This window comes from Canis lupus, chromosome 25, assembly GCF_011100685.1.
Source record: "Canis lupus familiaris isolate Mischka breed German Shepherd chromosome 25, alternate assembly UU_Cfam_GSD_1.0, whole genome shotgun sequence".
In the NCBI taxonomy this organism is placed as follows: Eukaryota; Metazoa; Chordata; class Mammalia; order Carnivora; family Canidae; genus Canis; species Canis lupus.
In genome coordinates this window covers 18110353-18134207 of record NC_049246.1, presented here as the reverse complement: position 1 = coordinate 18134207, position 23855 = coordinate 18110353, and the positions used below count along the sequence as shown (strand labels likewise).

Below are 23855 nucleotides of genomic sequence, written 5' to 3'. Positions count from 1 at the left end.
GGCAGGCGCCAAACCGCTGCGCCACCCAGGGATCCCTGTTTGAGGTGGTTTTAAATTACTAAGTCAATTCATGTAATTGCTATAGAGTTATTTAGTTTCTCTTTCTTTTGAGTACATTTTGGCAGTTTTATCTTTAAAGAAATTTACGCATTTCATCAAAGCTGTCAAATTTTTGTTAGTATAGGTTGGTAATATTCCCTTATCCTTTTAATGTCTGTAGGATGTGCTTATCCTTCTTTCATCCCCAATACTGATAATTTGTGTCTTCTTTTTGTTTTGGGCAATCTAACTGAGAAAACAGACTTTTTTTTTTTTTTTTTTTAGAATCAGACTTTCTTAAAGGGTAAGATAATAAATAATATAGGCTTTGCTGGCCAAAGGGCAAAAATCTATAATGTTCTGTAGCTACTTAGAGAACACATTAAAAATGTAACTGTTTATAGATGTAAAACAAAACAGAACAGTCCTTATTAGTTTATAGGTTGTGAAAAACAGATGGCTAGTGGGATTGGGCCTAATTGGGCTAGGGTTCTTTCTAGTCTGCCTATATTGCTGATGAAGCTAAGGTTTTTCAGTTTTCTTTTGTTGATCTTTTCAGAGCTTTTGGTTTCATTGATTTTTCTGTTTTTCTGTTTTTTCTTTTTTTGAATCTCTGGTCTCTAGTTCTTTTCTTAATTTGTTCTTTCTTTCTAGCTTAAGATCATTGACTATAGACCTTTTTTTCTTTTCTGGTAAAACGTTTAAAGCTATAAATTTTCTTCTATGAACTAGTTTACCTCCATTCCACAAATTTTTGTTATATTTTCATTTTCTTTAAGTAAAAAGAATTGGCTGGCTTCCTTATAACCCTGTTACAGGAGGTTGAATCTCTGGGTTGCTTTTTTCTGAATGGATTATGTAAATATTAGAATTCCAATTACTTTAGAGGTTTTAGAGCTAAATGGATTATATAATGAATGATTATAAATGATGTCTTTAAGTTCTTCTTTCGAAATTTTTTTATTGTGGTAAAATAAATATAAAACTTAACCATATTAATTTAATTTAAAGTGTAGAAGTCAGTGGTATTAAGTACCTTGGTAATCCTGTGCACATTCACACCATCCATACTGATAATTCTTCTTCTTGCACAACTGAAATGCTTTACCCAGTAGGCAGTAACTCCTCATTCTCTCCTCCCTCTCCCCCTGGCAATCCCATTCTGTTTTTTGTCTTCATATTTTTGATTACTCTAGGTATCTTGTATAAGTGAAATCATACAGTATCACTCTTTTTTGTGACTGGTTTATTGCACTTAGCATAATGTCCTCAAATTTTATCTATTCTATAGCATATGTCAGAATTACCTCTTCTATTTTTACAGGTTCTTTATGTACTAAAGAATGTCTCCTCAAAAAAGTTTTTAACTGCTGAACTCTGTACTTTAAAATAGTAAAGATGATAAATTTTGTGGGTTTTTTTTTTTAACACACTTGAAAATTTTCTTTTACTTTTCTCATCATTGGACATATTTTCACAGACTTGATTTAATTTTGTAAAAGACTGTTTGGTATTTCTAAGCAGCTTTAAAAATAATCCTAAAATTCAGTGTAAAAATAAGGTATCTAAAATATACTTTCTGGAAATCATTGCTGTTTAATGTTACTTCAAAGATGTGTACAGAAATAGCAGCTATTTTTGTAAGGGTGTGCATATTTATCCGTTGGATTTACTGGTTTTGTTCATATATGACAATAAAAATAAGATAATGTTGAAGTATGATTTTCTTAGATTTGTGCTTAGAAGAAATAACATCTTTAGTTGTGAGGACTAAGTCTTGTGAATATAGGTAGGTAAACAGGTAGCTGCTTCTGTATTGTATATTGAGATGTTAAATGTAATTAAATGGATGTTTAACTGGGTGTTATATGAAAGGGGAGTGCAGCATTTTTTTTTTTCTCCCTCACAAACGAAATAGTTGATTTTCCCCTTGGCTTAATAAGGAATAATGATTATTGTTAAAAAAAGAAAATTACATGAAATCCCACTATCTTACACAGGTGAACACATGCATGCCCCCAAACCAAGTGCCATTGTCAGTGGAACTGTGGATACCCTTTTCCTGAATCCTCCCACCTCATCATGGTTAGCTAGATATGTATGCTTCTCTGTGTTTTTGTTATGAACATGTAAAAGGTATAGTAGTTTGTCAACTAAGAACATGGAACCATATTAATCACTTTTGTACTATAGCTTCCTTCCCTCTGTTTCCCAATACATTGTGGCAGTCGCTAAGTCAGGTGAACAGGCTTAATTGTATATCTTGTTTGAGTTCTGTATAATTTTTTTTTTGATAGTTAAATTCTATTAAAAGACATCCAGCATTTTAAAACATTTAATATTTTTTTGATTCAGAAAGGCCTTTATAATTTGCCTTATTTTTCATAGCAGTGGTGTAATACAGTCAGAGTTTTACTATACTAATCCTTATTTCATTGTTTTTTTTTTCAGGAAATATTAGTTAAATGCTTATTGTATGCTGAACACTGAACATTGGAGTAGATATCAGAGATTACTTTTTTAAAAAAAATTGTTTATTGCTTTCTGTGCTAACTGCTTGACATATCATTTAATCCTCTCAACAACCTTACTATTCTTACCATTTTTTGGTGATGAAGGGAAGTTAAGTAGCTCACTCTGCTCAGGGATTTGAAATACATATACAAATGATATTTAAACAGCATCGTTCTCATGAATGATATGGTGGTGGCACAGAAATAGGACTAATTGATTCTAAGGATGTAATCTGAAGAAATAGAACAGTGGTGAATACCTTTAAATTGAGCTTTGAGGTATATATAGAAATTCTAGGCAAGAAGAATCAAGGAAGAACAATGACATTCCAAGAAGAGAGAAAAATACTTATCAAGGTCACAGTTTTCCAGGAACTACTTGGCATGGCTAGAATGTAGAATGTGAAGTATAGAGAGTTTGGGGGTGGGGTATGAAGTAGGTAAGAATCATATAGCAAAGGGCCTGCATTCATTGATAAAATGTTTAGACTTCATCTTTTATCCATGGTGAAACATGAAAGATATTAAGCATTTTTAACGATCACATTCAACATTTTTTTCTTGGAGGTATTTTTTCTGGTAGCTGATGGTTGGAATAATATTATTGAAATGCCAGAGCTGCTGATTTGTAGCTAAATTAATGGTGGGTTGTGTTTACGTTGCTTTTTTGTTTTTAAATATTTATTTATCTTTAAATAAATGTGTGTGAGTGTAGGGGGACAGGCAAAGGGAGAGGTAGAGAGAGAATCTGAAGCAGACTCACCACTGAGGGTGGAGTCCACGCTGGGCCTATCCCAGGACTCTGAGATCTGACCTGAGCTGAAATCCAGAGTCAAATGCTTAACCCACAGCCACCCAGGCATCCTCTATGAATATAATTTTTGATTGAGATTGTTGCTCTTCAGACAGGCCTGGCCCATCAGGGCATTTTCTCCAGGATTACTTTCTAGCTGCTGCTGTCTTTGGCTTCTCATTTGCTTCTGAAAAGCAGAAGTTACTGGGCTTTGGTGATAGGGAAGATTAGGTGTTTGTAAATTTTGTAGATTAGTTATTTGTAAATTGAGACTACTTTTAATGGAAAATAACAATACCATAATATAGTATTACTTCACATACTACAGCAGTGACTCATAACATAAATTGTCATTCCTTCTGTAACAGTAAAAGCAGCAGATATTTTAATTTATCAAGGATTGCCAGAGAAGCCTCTTCAGAAGGACTGAGAGTTGACATATCATTTAGGAGCTACTTGTAGTAGAGCCAAGAGCCTAATAGTTTTTGGCTAGTTATTGTTAAAGTTCTGAATGTACATAAAAAGTACTTTCCCTTTGTTGCTTGACTTAATATAGTTGAAGATTATTTCAGAATCACTTCCCTCTTTTTTTAATTTTATTATTATGTATGCTGCTCTATGTTAGGAACAAAAAATATAAATTGCTATTCCAAACATGAGGATTTCACTTTTGTGATTGTTTTCTATAATGTGCCCTAAATTTGCATTTTAAAAATGTCTAGGGACCCTACTTAAAAAAATATTTATAGGGGTGCCTCATTGGTTAAGTGTACAACTCGTGATTTTAGCTCAGGTCTTGATCTCAGGCTGGTGGGTTTAGGCCCCAACTTGGGCTCCCTGCTAGTTGTGGAGCCTACTTAAAAAACAACAATAAAACTTAAAAAAAATATTTGTAGTCTCATTAAACAGATCAAATTGTGATACTGCATTTTAACCAATTAATGCTACAATAATAACGTTGAGAATTTCCAGATAGCTTAGAAAATAGTTTAATTCCAGTCCTCTGACTAACCTAAAAGCAGAGGAAGCTCTGACGTTGTTACTTCATTGATTGCCAGGCACTTGGTTTGCATCCTATTTGAAAGGCATTAGTTAGGAATTTTTGTTCTGCTATTTTGAAATTATGATGGCCAATCTTCCTTCTGATTAGTAGTACTAATATTAGATCAGATGATGATATGCTAGTCTGATTTTTTTTTAAAGATTTTATTTATGTATTCATGAGAGACACACAGAGAGAGTCCGAGACATAGGCAGAAGGAGGAGCAAGCTCCCCACAGGGAGCTTGATGTGAGACTCTATCCCAGGACCCTGGGATCATACCTGGAGCCAAAGGCAGACGCTCAACCACTGAGCCACCCAGGTGCCCTGCTGGTCTGATTTTTGATTAGTATATGTATATATCTTTTCATCCTTTAATTTTTCATTTATCTGTGTCCTCATGTTTAAAATAGATGTCTTGAGGCATCTCCCTGCCTCAGTTGAAAGAGTATGCAACTCTTGATCTTGGGGTTATGCGTTTGAGTACCATGTTGGGTGTAGAGATTACTTTAAAAAAAAAAAAAAAAGGTGTCTTGTAAGTAGCATATTGTTAGGCTTCGCCTTTTTTTTTTTTTTTAAATCCAGTTGACCAATCTTGTTTTGCTGTGTTTAGACCAACAAGTTTTTTCCCTTTTTAAATAAAGGACCAGAGAGTAAACATTTTATTTGGTCTTTGTGGTCCCACTGGTCTGTGTCATGTACCCATTCAATTTTGCCATTGTAGTATGAAAGCAGACTTGGGCAGTATGCAAATATCAATCTTGTCTGTATTTCAAGAAACCTTTATTGACAGAAATAGGCAGTGGGCCAGATTTGGCTCAAGGACTCTAGTTTGCCACCTGGTTTACCTTTTATACTCAGTGTAATCACATTTTCATTGGATGAAAATCTGTCCTCCTGGTTGTTTTGTATTTGTTCTATCTGTTCTTTGTGGGGTATTTTGTTTTGTTTTTCTTTCTCTGCTCTCCTTTGAATTAGTTATTTTTCTATGATTGTATTTTATCTCCACTACTGGTTTATTTATGCCTTTTTGTAGTGATTGCCCTAGAATTTAATATGCATCTCCAGTTATTTACCCTCCAAATTATTTTATCTCTTTATGTATAATGTATGAACCTTAAAATAGTGTAAGTTTTCCAACTCTTGCCTCCTGTTCTCTGTGCTATTGTCATACATTTTACTTTTACATTATTTTATTTTTAGATTACATTGGAGAGAGACTTTGCAAACTTTAGTGTTTAAATTACTCTTTAACAACCCTCGCTGTTAAGGTTTGTCATAGTAAGTTGTTAGAGTCATTAATTTGTGTGACTCACAGGAGTTAAACAAAGAGAGGCAGTAAGTAAAAAAGCCTTAGCCTGACAAAGATTGCTAGAAGAGATCCTCAGACAGCTACAGAGTAACATTTTATCCCATCTGTACCATTCACAATTTTTCTTTTAATTACTCTTACTGGAAAGTCTAATTTTGTTTTTTCTCCATGTGCTATATAATGAGCATTAGAGCCAGATATTCTGCTTTTATCTGACAGACTGAAGATTTCTCCAGTTCTTACATTCTGGATTCTTAGATGTGTATTTCAGCTTTGAGTTTTTTAGGCAACAGAGTAATTGGTAACTTTATAATTTTTACATATATAGATAAAGCCAGTAGTCTCTCATGTTGCATTACTGTGCCTCTTTTTCATAGACATAAGATTTCTTTCTTTCTTAAGACATAGAGAATATAAGTAATGTATTCACTACTTAAAATTAGTTGGTTTTTCCTTCAAGAAACTTTTTTTTTTTTGTAGTACTTGTGTGGTAGTAATCGAAAAGACAACATATTTATTGATCCAGGATACCAAACATTTGAGCAAGAATTGAATAAAATACTCCGAAGTTGGCAACCCAGCATACTTCCAGATGGTAATACTCTTTTTATTTTTTTAAAAAGATTTGGTAATTTATTTTAGAGAGCACACATGCATGCGAGTTGGAGGAGGGGTCAAAGGGAGAGGGTAAGGGAAAGAGAATCTCCAGTAGATTCTCTGCTGAGTGTGGAGCCCCATGCAGTACTCCGTTTTATGACCCTGAGATCATGACATGAGCTGAAGTCAAGAGTCGAATGCTTAACCAACTGAGCCACCCAGGTGTCCCTGTAATGCCTTTTAAATAAGGAATTCCATTGCTAACTTGCTGCTGGGATTTTTATTTTTACAGGAAGCATATTAGAAATAATTAGGGAATAATTTAAATTAGATGGCATATTTTTCAGTATACCTATTGATGAACTTACTGTTCATCTTTTGTTGAGTTAGAAATGAATGTAGTTGATAACTACTGTTTATGAAGAATTTTGTAATAAATGTGACCCTCTTTCTCTGGAGTAAGACACTGGATGTTTATTTCATAAGGCCTCTAGGGGATAATATTGTAATGTAAATTTCTCTAAGAAATCTGTTTTAGGTGTGTGAAGAAAATATGTTTGTGAATGGAAATCAGCGATCTTTTTTCAGGAATTCTACAGGTTTAAATTCCTTTCTGACCTTCTGTGCTTGTCCTACAGAAGAACAGAAGCAAACATCTAGCCCCTTACTCCAGAGATGCTAGTTCCATAGTCTAGTGTGTCTCTCCTAGCCTCTTTTTTTAAAGAGCTGCATAGGGAATTCTGAAATTCATTCCAGTTTTGACCTGGTGTGAATGGAGGATTGGAATAAGTTTGTTCTTGAATTAACTTTATTTTTTAGATGATTAAATTAAAATTGTTTTATTTATTGTAATTCTTTAAAAATGTTTCTCTTTATTTAAGGGTCAATTTTTTCTCGAGTTGAAGAAGATTATCTCTGGAGGATAAAACAGCTAGGGTCACACTCTCCTGTAGCTCTTCTGAATACCCTGTTCTACTTTAACACTAAGTATTTTGGCCTGAAAACAGTGGAACAACACTTAAGACTTTCCTTTGGCACTGTATTTAGGCACTGGAAAAAAAATCCTTTAACAATGGAAAACAAAGCATGTCTTCGATACCAAGTGTCTTCCTTATGTGGAACAGATAATGAAGGTAGTGTAACATTTTTATTTTCAGGTCGTCTGTGGCAAGGATAGCCAAACTTAGCCTTACTTAATAAAGACTACCTTAGGTCACTTGTCAGGAATCTAAGGACTGCTATTTTCATGAAGTAAGACAACTTCTTAAAACATCTTAGTTCATTCTGTTAGAAAAATTGTGAGTTACCAGAAGCCACATATTTGGTATAGTAGATACTAGGAGTGAATAGTATATCCTTTCTTCAAGATTGGTCTTAGGAGTTTATGTTATTTTTATTTTTTAAGATAAAATTACTACTGGAAAAAGAAAACATGAAGATGATGAGCCAGTATTTGAACAAATTGAAAATACAGCCAATCCGTCTAGATGTCCTGTGAAAATGTTTGAATGCTACTTGTCTAAAAGGTAAGTGTTAATGATATTTAATTTTTCAAATGGTAGTATGGGTTAGTTGCCTTGAATTTAACATTACAAAGTGACCTTTTTTTCACTGATCTTTTTTTAGGTTTTTCTCTCTCTCCTCATGCCTAATGTTTGTAGTCTCATTATTATAAAATACCCAGCTTATACTTTATACTTTAGGATTAGAGCTTATGTTAAGAAATTGTCATCTTTTAAACTACAGTAATACCAATGATTACATTATATATAAATGCATAGGGAACAAACTGTTTTTGTAAAGGATTAGATAGTAAATGTTTTCAGCTTTTTTGGGTTATAGAGTCTCTGCTGCAGCTCTTCTGTTATTATAGCCAGAAAGCAGCCATATACTATATGTCAATAATACTATTATATATATTAAATTTATTTATAGTATATAGTTTTATTGTGTTATAAAATTTAACACAAACAAGTGATAGGCTATAATTTGCCCACTCCCCTGATAGAAAGGTATGTTCAAAGGTAGAATGGAGATGAAAATGAAGTACTTTACATTTAAGAGAAAACAATCCCTTAAGGTTGGAAAGATATAGTGTTGAAAAATATAGTAGTTTTACTACTACCACTGCCCGCCCCCCAATCTAATAAGAACAGACATTTTCGAAAATTTTAAACCAGTGAATTTATGGTTTACAGATCATAAATTATTTTATGCTTGTCCGTTGCTTTATATATGTACTCTTTAATTTTCAAAGAGTTGAAAGTATATTTCAATATACTTATGAATTAAGTATATTTTCTTATGTAAAGTTTTATAAGTTATGATGAGGTCCCCAGGTTAGTTCTTAAGAACTCATAAAAGTAATGGTGTCATCTATAGATTAGAAACTCCTATCTTACTATTATCTTGTTGGTATTTTAAAAGTTAAAATTTCTTTTGTAAAATGCTATTGGGTAATTTTATTTTATGAGCGACTGTATTTCATCAATTTTAAGACACATTTTTCAGATTTTACTATTTCTGAAACTGGGATGCATGTTATGTTTACATTTTAAAATTGTAATTGGCAACATTTTACTGGTTGAGTGGCAGTTTTAAAGTAATGATTAAAAATATTGTTTCTATTGTTTTGGATTCAGTGAAATACAGAATTTAAGTTATGGTGGGAAAATAATCTTTCATCAAGAAATTAACTTCCAATATATCTTAATGATAGAATATTTAATGTAAGTAATGAGACGTGGTCTGACCACATGATACGGTTAATAGTAATGGAATTATTCTTGGAAGGAAAAAAGAAAGTTTGGGGGAGTTTTGTGTATATACTGTGAAATTGACTTTTTCCTTTCTCCCAAAGTCCACAGAATCTTAATCAGAGAATGGATGTTTTTTATTTGCAACCAGAATGCTCTAGTTCTACAGATAGTCCTGTCTGGTACACATCTACTTCACTGGACCGAAACACCTTGGAAAATATGCTTGTACGGGTTCTTTTAGTAAAAGATATTTATGATAAAGACAATTATGAACTGGATGAAGACACAGACTAAAAAGGAACATTTCAGAAGCAATCGGGATAAAACAGCATTAGATAGTCATGCTGCTAGATCTTTATTATGGAAAACATTTCAAGTTTACTCCTTCTGTTTTGAGTTTTGTAGCAGTGTACCCACACTGGGTATTACCATGTAAATAATCTGTGAGTGAAAGTTGCCATTATTCTATGTAGTGGTTTTAGGATACTTAACAAATACATTCAAATTCTTTTTTTATTATTTATTTGATTAGGTATGTTTGTAACTTTTTACATTACAAAATACGAATGAGAATGTGCCATGTATAATTTTTTTCTTGTAGTAAGAAACATCCATATTGCACAACTCTACTGTTGCAAAGCTTCCCTGAAAGGAGGCTCTTTTACTGGGTTCTTGACCAGATGGTTGTGTATGGGTAGCACTACTAAAAGTTTAGAACTTGCAGTGTCTTTCAGAATTTTTAAAATAAACTGTAAACTAATAGGCTGGGTTTTTTGTTTTGTTTTTTGGGGGTTTTGTTTGTTTTGTTTTATGTTTCAGTTACTGAAGCCTTACAAGGTTGTGTAGAGAGATACCATCTTCTGTACCAAAAATAGACAAGAGAATGCTGTCAATATTGGTGTACTGTAATGTGAATCTATACTGGTGAAAACAACTTTTTGTTCCCCTTATTAAAACCTTAGTGTCCTTTTCTCATTTGTGGCTTTCTGCATCACCCCAGTCAACAATAAAAAAAAATATATATATATATATATATATATATGTATATATATGTATGTATATATGTGTGTGTATATATATATATATGAAGAATGATGTTGAAAACATGATCATTGAGACATTTTCTTTGTAAAAATGTCCAATGAAACTACAGAATTCTGTTTTCTATGCCAACCATAAGTATCCAAAATCCCATTCATTTATAGAAGTTTGATTTTTTCTTTTCCCCCTCCCCTTAAAAATAGAGATCATGTTGCAGTATCTGAGTAGTACTCTAAAAACTTTACCAATTTTATTAGAAATTTTGTATTGCCTTCAAATATGACTGATGCATATGTTGGATAAAATTATTTTTAGAAATGCCACTCCCAAAATAGTTGTTATAGAAAGTCAAGCTAGTTTAAATAAGATAGTATCACATTTTACTATGAAGATTACCAGTGTAGTAATTCTGATATTTCAGATGATTGAAGAAGAAAAAGAAACTGATGGATAAGATAAAGTCTATCTCGAAGGAAGTCACATTTGATGTTAGATTGTTTGGCTTTTAAAATTTAATTACTTCTTATAGAAGATTGCATTAAAAAACTTTGTGCTTCTGCAGAGCAATTTATCCGTTGCAGACCTTTTCTTTTAGAACAAGGAAGTTTACTTAAAATCCTACTTTATAAAGACTAAGCAAAATGCTAGCTGCAAATTATTATAAAGAAATCATTTGGCTGAAATCCTAGAGCATGTGTGTAATCATATTGTCTTGTTTCTGATTCTTGACTCATCATGGTGACATTAGTTTTTTAAAATTGTTGGGGGGAATTTGGGCTATTTTCCACAGTGGTTAGGCAATGTCTACATGTCCCTTAGATATTTCTCTCTTGCTTAGGATAAATATTAGCATTCAGAAGAAATTTTCTCAATCATGATATGGAAAATTTCACAAGTGTAATCACTGTATATTTAAGCAATAATTATCAGAAATGTTTTTGGCATAAAATTACTTTATAATGTTCTAACTTGTTTTATAAGTTTGAATAACATTTCTGTCCCTTAATTTTATATTTGTTGATTTGATAATCAGACTGACAGTAGCAAATCTGATATTAGTTTACTAAAATAGATTGCTCATTGTTTAATGAAGAAAGGTGGGTAACGTATTTAAAATATATACTACAAAAATTTTCCTCATACTTACCTTTTTCCGGAAGTACTTCAAGCACTTTTCCTATAAATGCATATTGTTGATTAAAAGGCGGTTAATCCTAACCATCTTTTATTCTTCAAAGTGGTGCTATATTCCATCAAGCAATAATGTTTGCCCCAAATGTCACTTAATGTTTATTCTACCAAATACCATACATTCTGCCATGGTACTACTATTAAGCACCTTGTCTTGCTATTTACATTTCCTTTATTGTACAGTTTAGCTTTTCTAAACAAATGTCTACATAATTTTGATCTTAACATGATTGAGGATTTAGAGCTCTTGTTTTTGTCTTGAATGCAATCCAAGGATTGATTAACTTGACTCTCAGGGGGAAAAGAAAAAAAAACTTTATAAGAATTGTCTGTTCTGTGAAACTTATTTCACCTAGAATACATTTATTTCATTGGTTCCTGAATGTCCTTAATTTGTGTGGTCGTAGCTGACTGCTGACAAAGAGGACAGTTAAATGATAGCAGTTTCTTTTTGCTTCCAAGTGATTTCTGATGATAGCATCCTGTAAATATAACTTTATTGTCTTTAGATGTCTATTGGAGATGCTATATTTTTTGTTCTGAAGATTTTGCCATTTAAAATGAATCAGAGTTTTTATTCATACTGAGAAGGGTGATTTTCCCATGCAAATTGAATCTTCATTAACACAATTTTTGGGTTTTAAACTGTATTAGGTAATATAAGACATTAAAGGATTTTTCTAGGCAAGAAGTTCAACTTTTTTTTTTCTTTTTTGGCCATAAAAAGACTTCTATTAAAAAAAAAAACAAAAAAATACTTCTATTACACAAGTTGTTACCAGTGTGTTAAACATAACTGAGATAGGGAGAAGATGCATATTGTACTGCGCATTCAAACTTTTGTCACTGTTTTTCTCATGGACTTTCCCTATGTCCTGGCCAATTTGGAGTGGGGTAACTCATTTTTGGGACAATTTGAAAATGGGATAACGTGCTTATGCATAGTATTAAGGATTACAGTAATGGAGAAGTCCTAAAACTGCGAATTTTTGGTTTGTACTACTCTTATTGTGGGTTCATTGAATCCGAGATCTTAAATATTTTGCAGTCTTAAATCACTATAAAAATTTACACTTATTTTGCCAGTTATTTCCAAAATGTACTGTTATACATATGTCACTTAATGTTCTAAGTTAACACTGACTGTAGGATAATGTCCTTGTTCCCCTCATACAAAATAGTCATGAAAGTGTACATGAAAATATTTTTAAAGAATAAATTTCTTTAACTAAATTATAATACTTTTGGATTTCCCCCCTTAATAAGCCCCTTGCTCATTTTTAGAGAAATTCTTTGATTCAGTTAGTCCATTTTACTGTGTTCTTAGGAGTGGACCCTTTGTAATGCTGTTTTCCAGTGTTAAGTTTTTTTTGTTGTTTTTGGGTTTATCATACTTGAAAATAATACTAACAAAAATCTGATATATTTAGAAGTTGATGTCCAGAACAGGTTAACTGCATCAGTCTGGGTCTGAGAATAGAAACATCTAAAGTGTGGTGTCTCAATTTGTATTATTTTTTTTTTTCTTAGAAGCTAGATGATAGAGGGACTCCCAAAATAAGTTACTGTGATTCCTTGCCTTATAAGGAACCGGACAAAAGAAAGTTGTTTCTTAAAATCTGGGCAGATAGTGTCTTAAGTAATTATTGAATTAAGCTCATGAATTTAGGCCTTTTGAGAAAAAAGAACCAAAGAGAAACTAAGATTTAATCTGTAAATACAGAATTAGACATAGAACCAAAGAGAGGGTCACAGACCATTTGTGTCTACCGTTGGAGATCTTTCTATCATTGAAGGAAGGCAGGTGTAAATCCTAATTGAGTATATTTTATTTTCTGTTGTAGTACAGTGGAAAGAAAAATTACAGCTCTTTCTGGGACTTCCAACCACGTACTTTATTCTGTTTGGGCCTTGATTTCTAGATCTGTAAAATGAATTGATTTCTGATTCTGGAATTTCAAATTAAGCACAGTTGATACTAGGCTTAAGAGGCTTAGTAGTAAATCCTACAGATTTATGTGTGAAGCCTTATGATTTATTTTAGACACATTTTCTTGGAAAGGGGAAAGATCTTTCCTAAAATAGCCTTAACACAGAAAGTATTAGTCCTGGTTTTTTATAAGTCCTATTCAGATAACTCCTCAGAAGTAAATTCAGCACATGAAAATTTATTATTATAAAACTTAACAGCCTGTCTTTGTTACATATTTCCTCTGTGCCAAAGAACTGTTGCTAACCATGGTAGTTAAGGAGGAAGAGAAAAAGATTAAGAAGACAAAAGTGTTGCAGTTACGGGCTGTAAACAAGATATACTGTTCTATGTACATTTAACTACTAGAGAACATCGGATATATTCATGATAGTTTACAACAGAGAAGATGGTGTATACTCATAAATGCCCTAAAAGGCTTTTTGGTCTAGAGTAGGTTTCACAGAATTGCCACCACCTGTTGATTATATAAAATATTAGATTCCTATAACCTGGCTTATAATGCTTTTAGCTCCATTAAAAATGGTCAGTGGCACAATTTCTGACTCTTGATGGCTCCCTTTTGATGGCATCAGATTCATCTCTGGCTTTCAGACTGACCCATTACAAGAGTAATTAAAAATAGCACCCAAAGGGGGGCACCTAGGTGGCTCAGTCAGTTATGTGTCTGCCTTTGGCTCAGGTCCTGGGGTAGAGCCCCATGTTAGCGGGGAGCAGGGAGCCTGCTTCTCTCTCTCTCTCTCAAATAAGTAAAAAAAAAAAAAAAAAAAAAAATCAGCCAAAGAGGTAGGTAGCTTAGAGTACCCTCATCATGCATCCCAGAGGATTCTAAAAGGCATTAAACTAACATTGAATCAAGGTGAGTAATTCAACTTCTGGGTTATATAGTATGGATGGAACATACAAGGTGCAATATATTAAAGATATTTTTAAAGACTTTATACACTAAGAATTTTTTTCGTAGTAAATGCTTTTGAAGATAGAACCTCTCAAATATTTTCTAAATCATGGGTGTACTATTCTTAACACTATAAGAAAGATTAAACCTTTCCATTTGGATTATGTATTTGTAGTTCTAAATTGATGTCAGCAGATGGCAATAGTCTACAGCACAGCGTGCTACTATGAGTAAATAATGATCTTGATCAGAAACCCTTGGGAGATTTAGAATTCAGAATTTTCAAAAAATATATATGCTTGAGGGATGACTGGGTGGCTTAGTGGTTGAGCATCTGCCTTTGGCTCAGGTTGTGATCTGGGGGTCCTGGGATCGAGTCCTGTGTCGAGCTCCCCGTGGGGAGCCTGCTTCTCCCTCTACCTGTCTCTGCTTTTCTCTATGTCTCTCATGAATAAATAAATAAAATCTATCTATACATACATACATACATACATACATACATACATACATACATATGTGCCTGTAGTTTACATAATACCTTCGCATTGGGGCTTGGGGCAGTCCTTACGCAGCAGTAAGTCAGATATCCATAGTAACTGGAATAAACTGTACAGCTATATAGAAAGCTTTACATAGTTAAGGTCAGTTTTTGTCACAAACAGGAAAAACTAGATTTTCAGACTTGGATCTTAGAATTTCTAACAAGGAACTGCAGACCTGTAAATAAAAGTAATGTCCTATCTAGTATTTTCCTTCTAATAAAATATCTATTATTTTTTCTCTTTTTGCTTAGTTGTGATAGAGGTAACTGAAGATTTTTTAATAAAATGTATATTAGATTTAAAGAAAAAATGCAAGGAGTGCTTAGGCATAAATATAAATGGCACTTCTTAAAATCATTTTTGAATTGTGAAACTTAAAAATAACTACTTTTACTTTCCATTTGCATCTGTATTTGTAGCATAATTCTGTAGAGGTATGATACACATATGAATAGCTGCAGTCATATCATGAAGCCAGTCATTTATTCATTCAACAGATATTTGGGTGATTATTCTTTCAGGCACATTAAGCCAGGTACTGAGAACACAACAGAATGTAAGACCCAGCCCCTCCTCCCAAAGACTTGGTCTAGTTGGGGAGAAATATGATCATGTGATGGAATGTCAGAGTAAGTTCGGGTCTCAGGCCTTATTGAGAGCAATCACTTGTATTAGAAAGCAAACTAATATTGTCAAGTTTTTTTTTTTATCAATATCCTACTCTTAGCTCATCTCTTTAATTCCTGACTGCGGTTCCAGATTTCTGCATTACTCTATTTTCCACTCTGGAAAGGGAGAGGTGCCAATTACTTTTAGGGTGCAGAAATAGATTCAAATTGAAAAATAGCAGTGAACATCTACCACATTGAAAGCTCTCAAAGGTTATTAGTGTTTTTTAATTGTTTTTATTTATTTTTAACAATTTTATTTATTCATGAGAGACACAGAGGCAGAGAGTAGCAGGCTCCATGCAGGGAGCCTGACGTAGGACTCGATTCCCAAACTCTGGGCCATGTCCTAAGCCAAAGCTGAAGGCAGACGCTCAACAACTGAGCCACCCAGGTTTCCCATCAATTCAGTTTTTAATCACTATGCTACAACAATATATTTCATTAGAATGTAAGCTCATAAAAAAAATAGATTAGAATGTAAGCTTATGAAGTAGGGAGGTTCCCTCCCCCGCCCCCCGCTATATCCCTAGCTCCCAGCAAAGTTTGTGGCATTTGCTAGTTAATGTTGAATGAATTTATGACTGTAAGTGCTTAGAAATTCAGTAACTTTTAAAATAAAGGAGCCGTTCAAATAGGACCTATGATTCGTGAAGTCACAATTTTTGGTGTCCCTTTGAACACTTGTGTTTCTATGGGTGTGTCTTCAGTTTACTCAGCATATACAATGAATTTCTATAACCTTCCCAGTTAAGAGGGCCACGGGGATTGGTATATAGGGCTAGATTTGTAGTAGTGTTCAAAATATAGACACTTAAAAATCACGAAATTTATTGTTAAAATGCAGATTTCTGACCTGTCCCCTGGAGATTGATTTAGTAAGATTGACAGTGGGTTACAGAGCTGCATTTTTTAATGCCTGGGTTAAAAACCCAAAGATCTACAATAAAAAAGTTGGCCCCTCCAAATTTTAAAAAATGGAATTGAGTAGGATAGAACACAATAAAGGTGTTTTCCTCATGAAAGTTGTTTTATATTTGGGTATTGGATGACAAATATAAAATACATTTCTTACGGTTTTTAGTCAAATGTTTGAAAGCCCTCCTCTAGGAAACTGCATCTATGGAAGGATTTACTGATAACTGGAGCCTTCCATTTTGTTTTCGAATGTCACTTAATTTTATCCACACAGTTTCAGAGTCGTGAGCTATGGAGGCACATGCTTTTTATTTTGCCATAAATAAGTAGCTAGGTAAATTTAATGTGGATTATCTGAGATAGACTTATTTCTCTGTTTTCTATAAATTTGAGGCTTTTTGTGTGTGTGTAAAGGGGAATAAGATCAATAGTTATTGGAGTACTTTTTGTTTGATAACCCATAAGGTTTGTTGGTATTATCTACAAAGATCAATAAAGCCTAGGGCCACACAGACAATGCTGGAACTGTGATCCAAATTAAGGTCTATATGGGAAAGTTCATGTGTGCTGCTTAACCTTTTTGCTGTCCATTTACTGTTAACAGACATGAAAGTAGGTAATCCTTTCAGTCAATCCCCGTCATCCATGAACTGCTTTTCAATGATATAACATGTTTATTAGTAAGCATACACCAAGACAAACATTAATAGGTGAGTATGCAGCAAAATTTTGGAAGACAGAAGGCAGATAGCTAAATGGAGATGGGCTTAGCAGAGCCAATAATAGCCACAACTAGAGCACTTAACTCTGCCAGCCCTCATCTGCATATCTGCAGCAGGATGTACCAAAGAGAGAGAGACCGAGACCGACACAACCATGACCAATGCTGCTCTAGTCCATTCATTGTCTCACTCTCCTCGATTACTATTTCCTACCTTTTCCTCTCGTCTCAAAACTCTAACACTTCCCCATCCTTAAGCTTAGGAGTCAACAAACTTTCTGGAAAGTACCAGAGAGTCCATATTTTGGGCAACATGGAAGTTATGTAGATACTTAAATTTTCACAAATTTATTGACAATTCAAAATGTAATAATTGAGTGCAACTTCTAACGTCTATTGAGAAGGATGCCTTTTGGGGGAGTATCCTTTTGCTTAATTGGTATTTCAAGTTAACATCAAGATCAATTGCAAATGTTCATCTGTTAGATTTTGCACATTTCATCTTTGAAAGTATATTTTTAAATATGTGTTGCCAAATACTGGTATCAATCCATGACTGATTTTGATCAAGCATATTCATCACATAGAAGGCATTTATACAGTTAGGTTCTTTTGATACTTGCCTTTTAGCATGTTATTATGTTGTAGGTTAATTACTTCTGACAATTTGATGGGATCTCTTCAGTTGCACAGTTATAAATGAATTTTGAAATAAGGAAATTTCCATTACACTTGCATTGATCTTTGAAACATACTGGTAGAACTATAGTTTGAACATGGAAGATATATCTATCTGCTGTAAATAGGTGTGGGAATGGAGATGCTTCTTTATTTTTTTATGTTTTATTTTTTTGGAGATGCTTCTTTTAACTACCAACAGCATGAGAATTGTAAGCAGCTTGATGTTACTAGTGATTCAAGCAACATTAGTTGTTGGGAATGACTGCAATATGTTTTTTTTTACTAAGCACTGTTTTGCCTTGTAATTTTAGGTTGAATTTATTAAGAACCCATTATGAAGCCTGCAACAAAAACCAATTTCTAAAGTTACTCTGTTCAATAATAGTGGTTGAATACGGTTCTTTTCATTCAATGTCAATGGCCCTGAACTCAGAACCTCACAATGCTACCTTAGTACTGCTAAGCCACTGGGACTGCTGTGTGATATGGCATGTCAGGATATTCAGCTTCTTAACCTGACCTACTCATGTCCACAAGAATGAATGAAATTAACCCTTGATACTACGGCTTAATTAACACATGATAGATTCAACTAAAAAGTACCTGCTGAGGAACAATACCATGAACAACGATGGGCTTTAAATATTTACATTTCAACTAAGACTTTTTATACGACATATATATTTTTGCCACCATTTCTTGCACACATCTTAGATTACTTTTTCATTTTTACTGAATTAGTGTTTTCTCAACTTTGAAAATATTCTTGCCTGTAGTTGTTAACAAACTGTTGAGACTAATTCTTCAGTCCCTTCTAATGACATTGACTCTTTGAAGACAGCTAAGCAGTACTGGTTAAAAATCTTTTGACTCATCAAGAGCTAAGATAAACCACTTAAAATCCTTTACCTTCTTTTTAAAGTTTTAAATGACTTAAAAGGCTAAGCTTATTTTATCTGGATACATTTCTTTGGTTGCTGCAATCAGATAAGATTTAGTTAGCTGTTGGTAAATGACTTGCTTGGCTAGCAAACGAGCCACTTGGAACTTACTTGGTTGCAGCCTCATGTGAATGTTTTCATTTTTGTGAGGAAATTCTGCTGGACTGAGCTATTCCATTTCAACTTTTCTTATTTTTCTGACCATTGCTTTCCTCTGAATTGGAAATATTGTGATAAATTCTCAGTCTGGTAATGCTGTTCTTTTAGCATATCTATAATGTCGTTGAATAAAAAGACAATGCTACCTAGTTTGATAAGAATAATGTACATGCCACTGTGCTTTGGGAGTGTGACATTCAAGAGACATTTTATTTTGACATGGATTTGCAATGGTAAAAAGAAAAAAAACAATTAAATGATGGTGTATGGCAATATACATGGCACTTGAGACACTGTCATGACTAAGTCACTGAGTAGCAGCCCGAATCTAGTAGAGCACCACATACTACTCTGTTGCAACTAAACTGTGCCCTGATAATGCAGAAGCAGCCATAAAAATATGTAGATGAAAAGGCATGACTGCATTCCAATAAAACTTTATTTGTGGACACTGAAATTTTAATTTCATATAGTTTTCATGTGTCACTGAATATTTTAAAATTAATGTTCCAACCATTTAAAAATACAAAACCCATTCTTAGTATGTCATGCAAAAACAGACTGTGGGTAAGGCTTTGCCTGCATGTCTGGATAGGAAGAAAAGTCTGCAAATTTGTCAACCCTTGCTTAAATTGCTTACCTTGATTCCTAATTCAATGAAAATAATTAATGCAATGTTAAAGTAATCAAGAGACTTCCATCCCTCCCACCATCACCTTTACCCACCTAATGTATATGGATTGTTTCCATTAGAATGCAATTTCTTGTTGCTCCCATCTTGAAAAAAAAAAAAAAAAAAAAGAAAGAAAGAAAGAAACGTCCTAATTTTACTTCCCTCCACCTCATTTCTCCGCTTCTCTTTGTAGCAGAATTCCTCATAATTTCTGTCCTCATGGTCTTTAATTTCTCGTCTCTTGTTTCCTCTTATTTAAGGTTTTTGTCCCCATCATTTCACTAATTGTGCTCACTAATGTCACCCGTGACCCTCTGTGTTGTTAAATCCAATGGCTAATTCTTAGCCATCATACTACTTAGTCTATCAGAAGCATTTAAAACTATAGATCACATCCTTTTTGAAATGCTTTTACAATTTAGTTTCCAGTATTCTACATTGTCCTGATTTTTCTCTGACTTCATATAGTCCTTGGTGTTTTTTGCTACTATCCTCCTTATTCTCTGGTCTCCTAAAGTTGGGTACCAGAGGTCAGTTCTTGGGCCTCTTTAACTTAATCCTTTGGGGTTCTTCTGTGGTCTCAATGGCTTTAAATGCCATTGATAAGCTAAAAATTCCAGTACATATATAAAATATATACCTCCAATCTGGAGAATAAGCGAATGACTTTATTTCGTTCTAGTGCTTTAACTGCTTTAGTTCAGTTAATACAACTACCCTGTAAGTCAGGACAGAAAACTTTTAAATAGTTAACTAATGGCTTTGTTCTCCTCTTAAGGTTTGTCATATGTTCTGTGAGTTGGGATTTTTGTAACCCTTTAAAAATGTAAAACCAATCTTAGTTCACAGGCCATACAAATACAGGCTGTGGGCCAGATTTCATTTGTGGATTATAGTGTGTTAACCCTTGCTGTAAGCTATTATACGGTACTTGTATCATTCCCATTTTACAGTTGGAGAAACTGAGGTACAAAGAGGCTAAATAACTTGTCCTAGCTCACCAGCTGGTAAGTGATGAAACTAGGGTACCAATAAGCAATCATGGCTCCAGACACTGTGTGCTTATTCACTACACTATAGTGAGTGAGTGAATATGTCTTCAGTAAGATAAGTTAACAAAAAGCTGGTGATTTATTTCCAGAACCTCCAAAAGTCTCAGGAATTGGGGGCACCAGATGCTCTGAAGATAGGATATAGAAGATTGTTTTAAAGTCTGCAAAAGAGGGGTGCTTGGCTGGGTCCATCAGAAGAGCATGCAACTCTTGATCTCGGGGTTGTGGGTTTGAGCCCATGTTGGGTGTAGAAATTACTAAAAACATAAATAAAAGTCTAAAAAGAAGCCATTTAGCCCTCTCCCCATTCTATGCAGCCTTTTCCTCTACCTGTAGAAGTCTGGAGGTTTAGAGGAGAGGGGACAGAAAGACCTGGGACTCAGGAACCAGACACAACTGAGGCAGGAGTGAAAGGCTTTTCTGGAAACAGGAGGATTAAAAGAACAAGTCCTGGCCCTTGGTGCCCGGGATGCTTGAGGCCAGGCTTCTAGCCCATTTGGCAGAAGATCTGAGGATTCCTCTTGGGAAACAACTAGCCCAAGACAAAAGACAGAGATACCTACAGCTGCTGACATCACAATCTGCACAGCGAACTTAGGGTGAACTCCAACAGGCAGGAAACTTACCCACACCCACAGAGGTCCCTTTTAGGTGTTTTGTACTTTTAAGAAAAATCGACTAGACATTTGAGGTAAGCTTCAGTGGAAGATGGAGATAAAAATAAAATAAAAAAGGAGGTGGAAGAAAAAGCCACAGTGTAAGAGGCAAAAAAAAAACAACAACAACAAAAAAAAAACCCTCAAAACCAAACCAACCAAAAAACAAAAAAGCCAAAAAGCTTAAGAAGTAATACACAAACACAGGAAGCAATCAGGCTATGAAAAGGGAATATTAAAGACTGGAAAATTTTTAAAAAATGCAATAGCAGAAAATTAAAAAAAAATGCAATAGCAGAAACAAAAAATTCAGTAGAAAAACTGGATAACAAGGTTGAGAAAAATTGCATAAAGCCGAGAAAAAAGATGAAAAGGGGCAAAGTATGAGAGAGGAAAATGTATTGCCTCTCAGTTCTATATCCACCCCTCTTTGTCCTGCTATGTGATCCCGGAGCCCCACTCCATAAACACTTCTTTTGCCAATGTCACAACGTCAAATCTTGTCAGTAGAGGGCGCTGGAGGACATTGCAAGAGGGCTGCCCTTGGATTTCAGGCTTTGGTTTTCTTGTTTTCAGGGCAAGACTGTCAGCACATCTTCAGTGGGCAGCTTCCCAAAGATTCAGCCTAGGGGATTTAACATCAAACAACTATAAGTTCCAGAAAGAGAACAGAGAAAGTACAGGGGTGGTAAATGGCAGAGATGTAATATGGGAAAATTTCCCAGATCCAGAGAACAGGATTACCCAGATTGAAAGGGCACAGCGTGCCCAGAATAATTCAGGCTCGGACCAAGACTCATCATTGTGAAATTTCAAAAATCTGGATAGGAAGAAAAGATCCCAAAGGCTTCCACGGAGGAAGAAAAAAAATTCAAGAAACAGATTACATGCAAAAGATAAGGAATCAGAATGTCATCAGGATTTTTAACAGCAGTGCTAGAAGTTAAAAAATAATGGTGCAATGCCTTTAAAATTCTGAGGAAAAATGAGTTTAGAATTCTATAGCTGGCTAAACTATCAGGTAGACTAAGGACATTTTCAGGATGCATATTCTCAGGAAGTTTACCTCTCTTAGGTAAAACTTTGTCAAGAAGTGACACTTCCACCAAAATGAGATTGTAAATGGAGAGGAAGATATGGATCCAGGAAATAGGAGATCCAACCCAGATGTGAGGCAATGAAGGGTAGTGAAGAGGGTTGCAGGGTCACTGTTTCATAAACATGGTATTACCTGTCTGCTCCACATTCACCCCTCTTTGCCCTACTTTGTGATATTGGAGCTGGACTCTATATAAATATTTCCTTTGGCGATGTTGCAACATCAAACCTTGTCTAATAAAGGGCACTGGTGGACCTTGCAAGAGGAAGGGGCATTTCTTGGATTTTGGAATTTGGTTTCCTCATTTTCACGCTAAGGCTGCCAACAGATTCTCAGTGGGCAGCTTCCCAGTGAGATTCCCTGGCACCTTAGTGGTGAGTACCTGGGTATCAGCCCAGCCTCGGCACATGATCGCACTTTTGTGCACAGCCACACCCTCTCCACCTTAGGGAGAGGGCTCTTCTGAACTGGCCCTTCTGTGGGCACTCTCGTCCATCCTAGAGATACTAGTTTCTCTGTGCACCTGATATATCTTTATTCTTTAGGGTTCTCTTTCAATCATTTTCCTAATTGCTAAGTTAATAATTCTTCCTGTTCAATTTTCTCTGTTCATATTACTGGTATGGCTTCTGTCTCCTGGCTGGACCCTGACTGACACGCATAATACAATAAACACTGAAATGTATTTTATCAAAATGTGTGATGTAGTTGTATTGGGGCTATGGTAGAGGGGAGATAGCTCTGTGGATACATGAAGGGTATGTGTAGTAGGAGAGCTAGCTCTTATGGTGGGGAATCAGCAGATTACATTAAAGCATTAAAAACTCAAGAAAAAAAAACTCAAGAAAATACACTACATTTAGAAAGATGGCTGGGCAGCCCGGTTGGCTCAGCGATTTAGTGCCGCCTTCAGCCCAGGACATAGTCCTGGATACCTGAGATCGAGTCCCATGTCGGGCTCCCTGCATGGAGCCTGCTTCTCTCTCTGCCTGTGTCTCTGCCTCTCTCTCTCTCTCTCTCTCTCTCTCATGAATGAATAAACTCTTAAAAAAAAAAAAAAAGAAAGATGGTTGAAATGACCAGAATAGCTAAATGACATGAAAGTTATTTCCTTTGGGGAGCAATAGGACAGGAAGCAGGAGACTGCTAGTTTTCATTATGTGCCTTTTAGTACTGCTTTATTTTTAAATTATTTAAATATATTACTTAAACATTTTAAATTTATTCACAGTAGTTAAAAGGTGGAAACTCCCCAAATGTCTATCAACAGATGAATAGATAAACAAAATGTGGAATCTGAAAAGAAAAAAAACTGACACTATAACATGGATGCACCCTGAAAACATTACAGTGAAATAAGCCAGACACAGAAGGATGACAATTATATGATTCCACTTGTATGGAGTCCCTAGAATAGGCAAATTCATAGAGACAGTAGAATGGTGGTTGCGGGAGCTGGGAGGAGAGGGGAATAGGAGATTATTGTCTAATGAGTACAGAGATTCAGTTTGGGAAGATGAAAAAGTTCTAGAAGTGGATAGTGGTGATGGTTCCGCATCTATGTGAATGTA

The 23855-nt window shown here is 34.6% G+C and overlaps 1 protein-coding gene across 4 annotated transcripts in view; it reads left to right on the top strand.

Annotated features, from left to right (window-relative positions):
• ZMYM2 (zinc finger MYM-type containing 2) overlaps window positions 1-23611 on the top strand; it is an 89260-nt gene extending 65649 nt beyond the window's left edge. For 2 of the 4 annotated variants that reach the window (XM_038573524.1, XM_038573521.1), the window contains 4 exons: window positions 6179-6293; window positions 7177-7428; window positions 7701-7821; window positions 9156-9348. In XM_038573524.1, the coding sequence (XP_038429452.1) occupies window positions 6179-6293; window positions 7177-7428; window positions 7701-7821; window positions 9156-9348 (681 nt within the window). Of the gene's footprint in view, window positions 1-6178; window positions 6294-7176; window positions 7429-7700; window positions 7822-9155; window positions 12520-20618 lie in introns of those variants that run through there. The other 2 variants (XM_038573523.1, XM_038573522.1) reach the window with 2 other exon arrangements.
• Window positions 23612-23855: the final 244 nt, after the last annotated feature.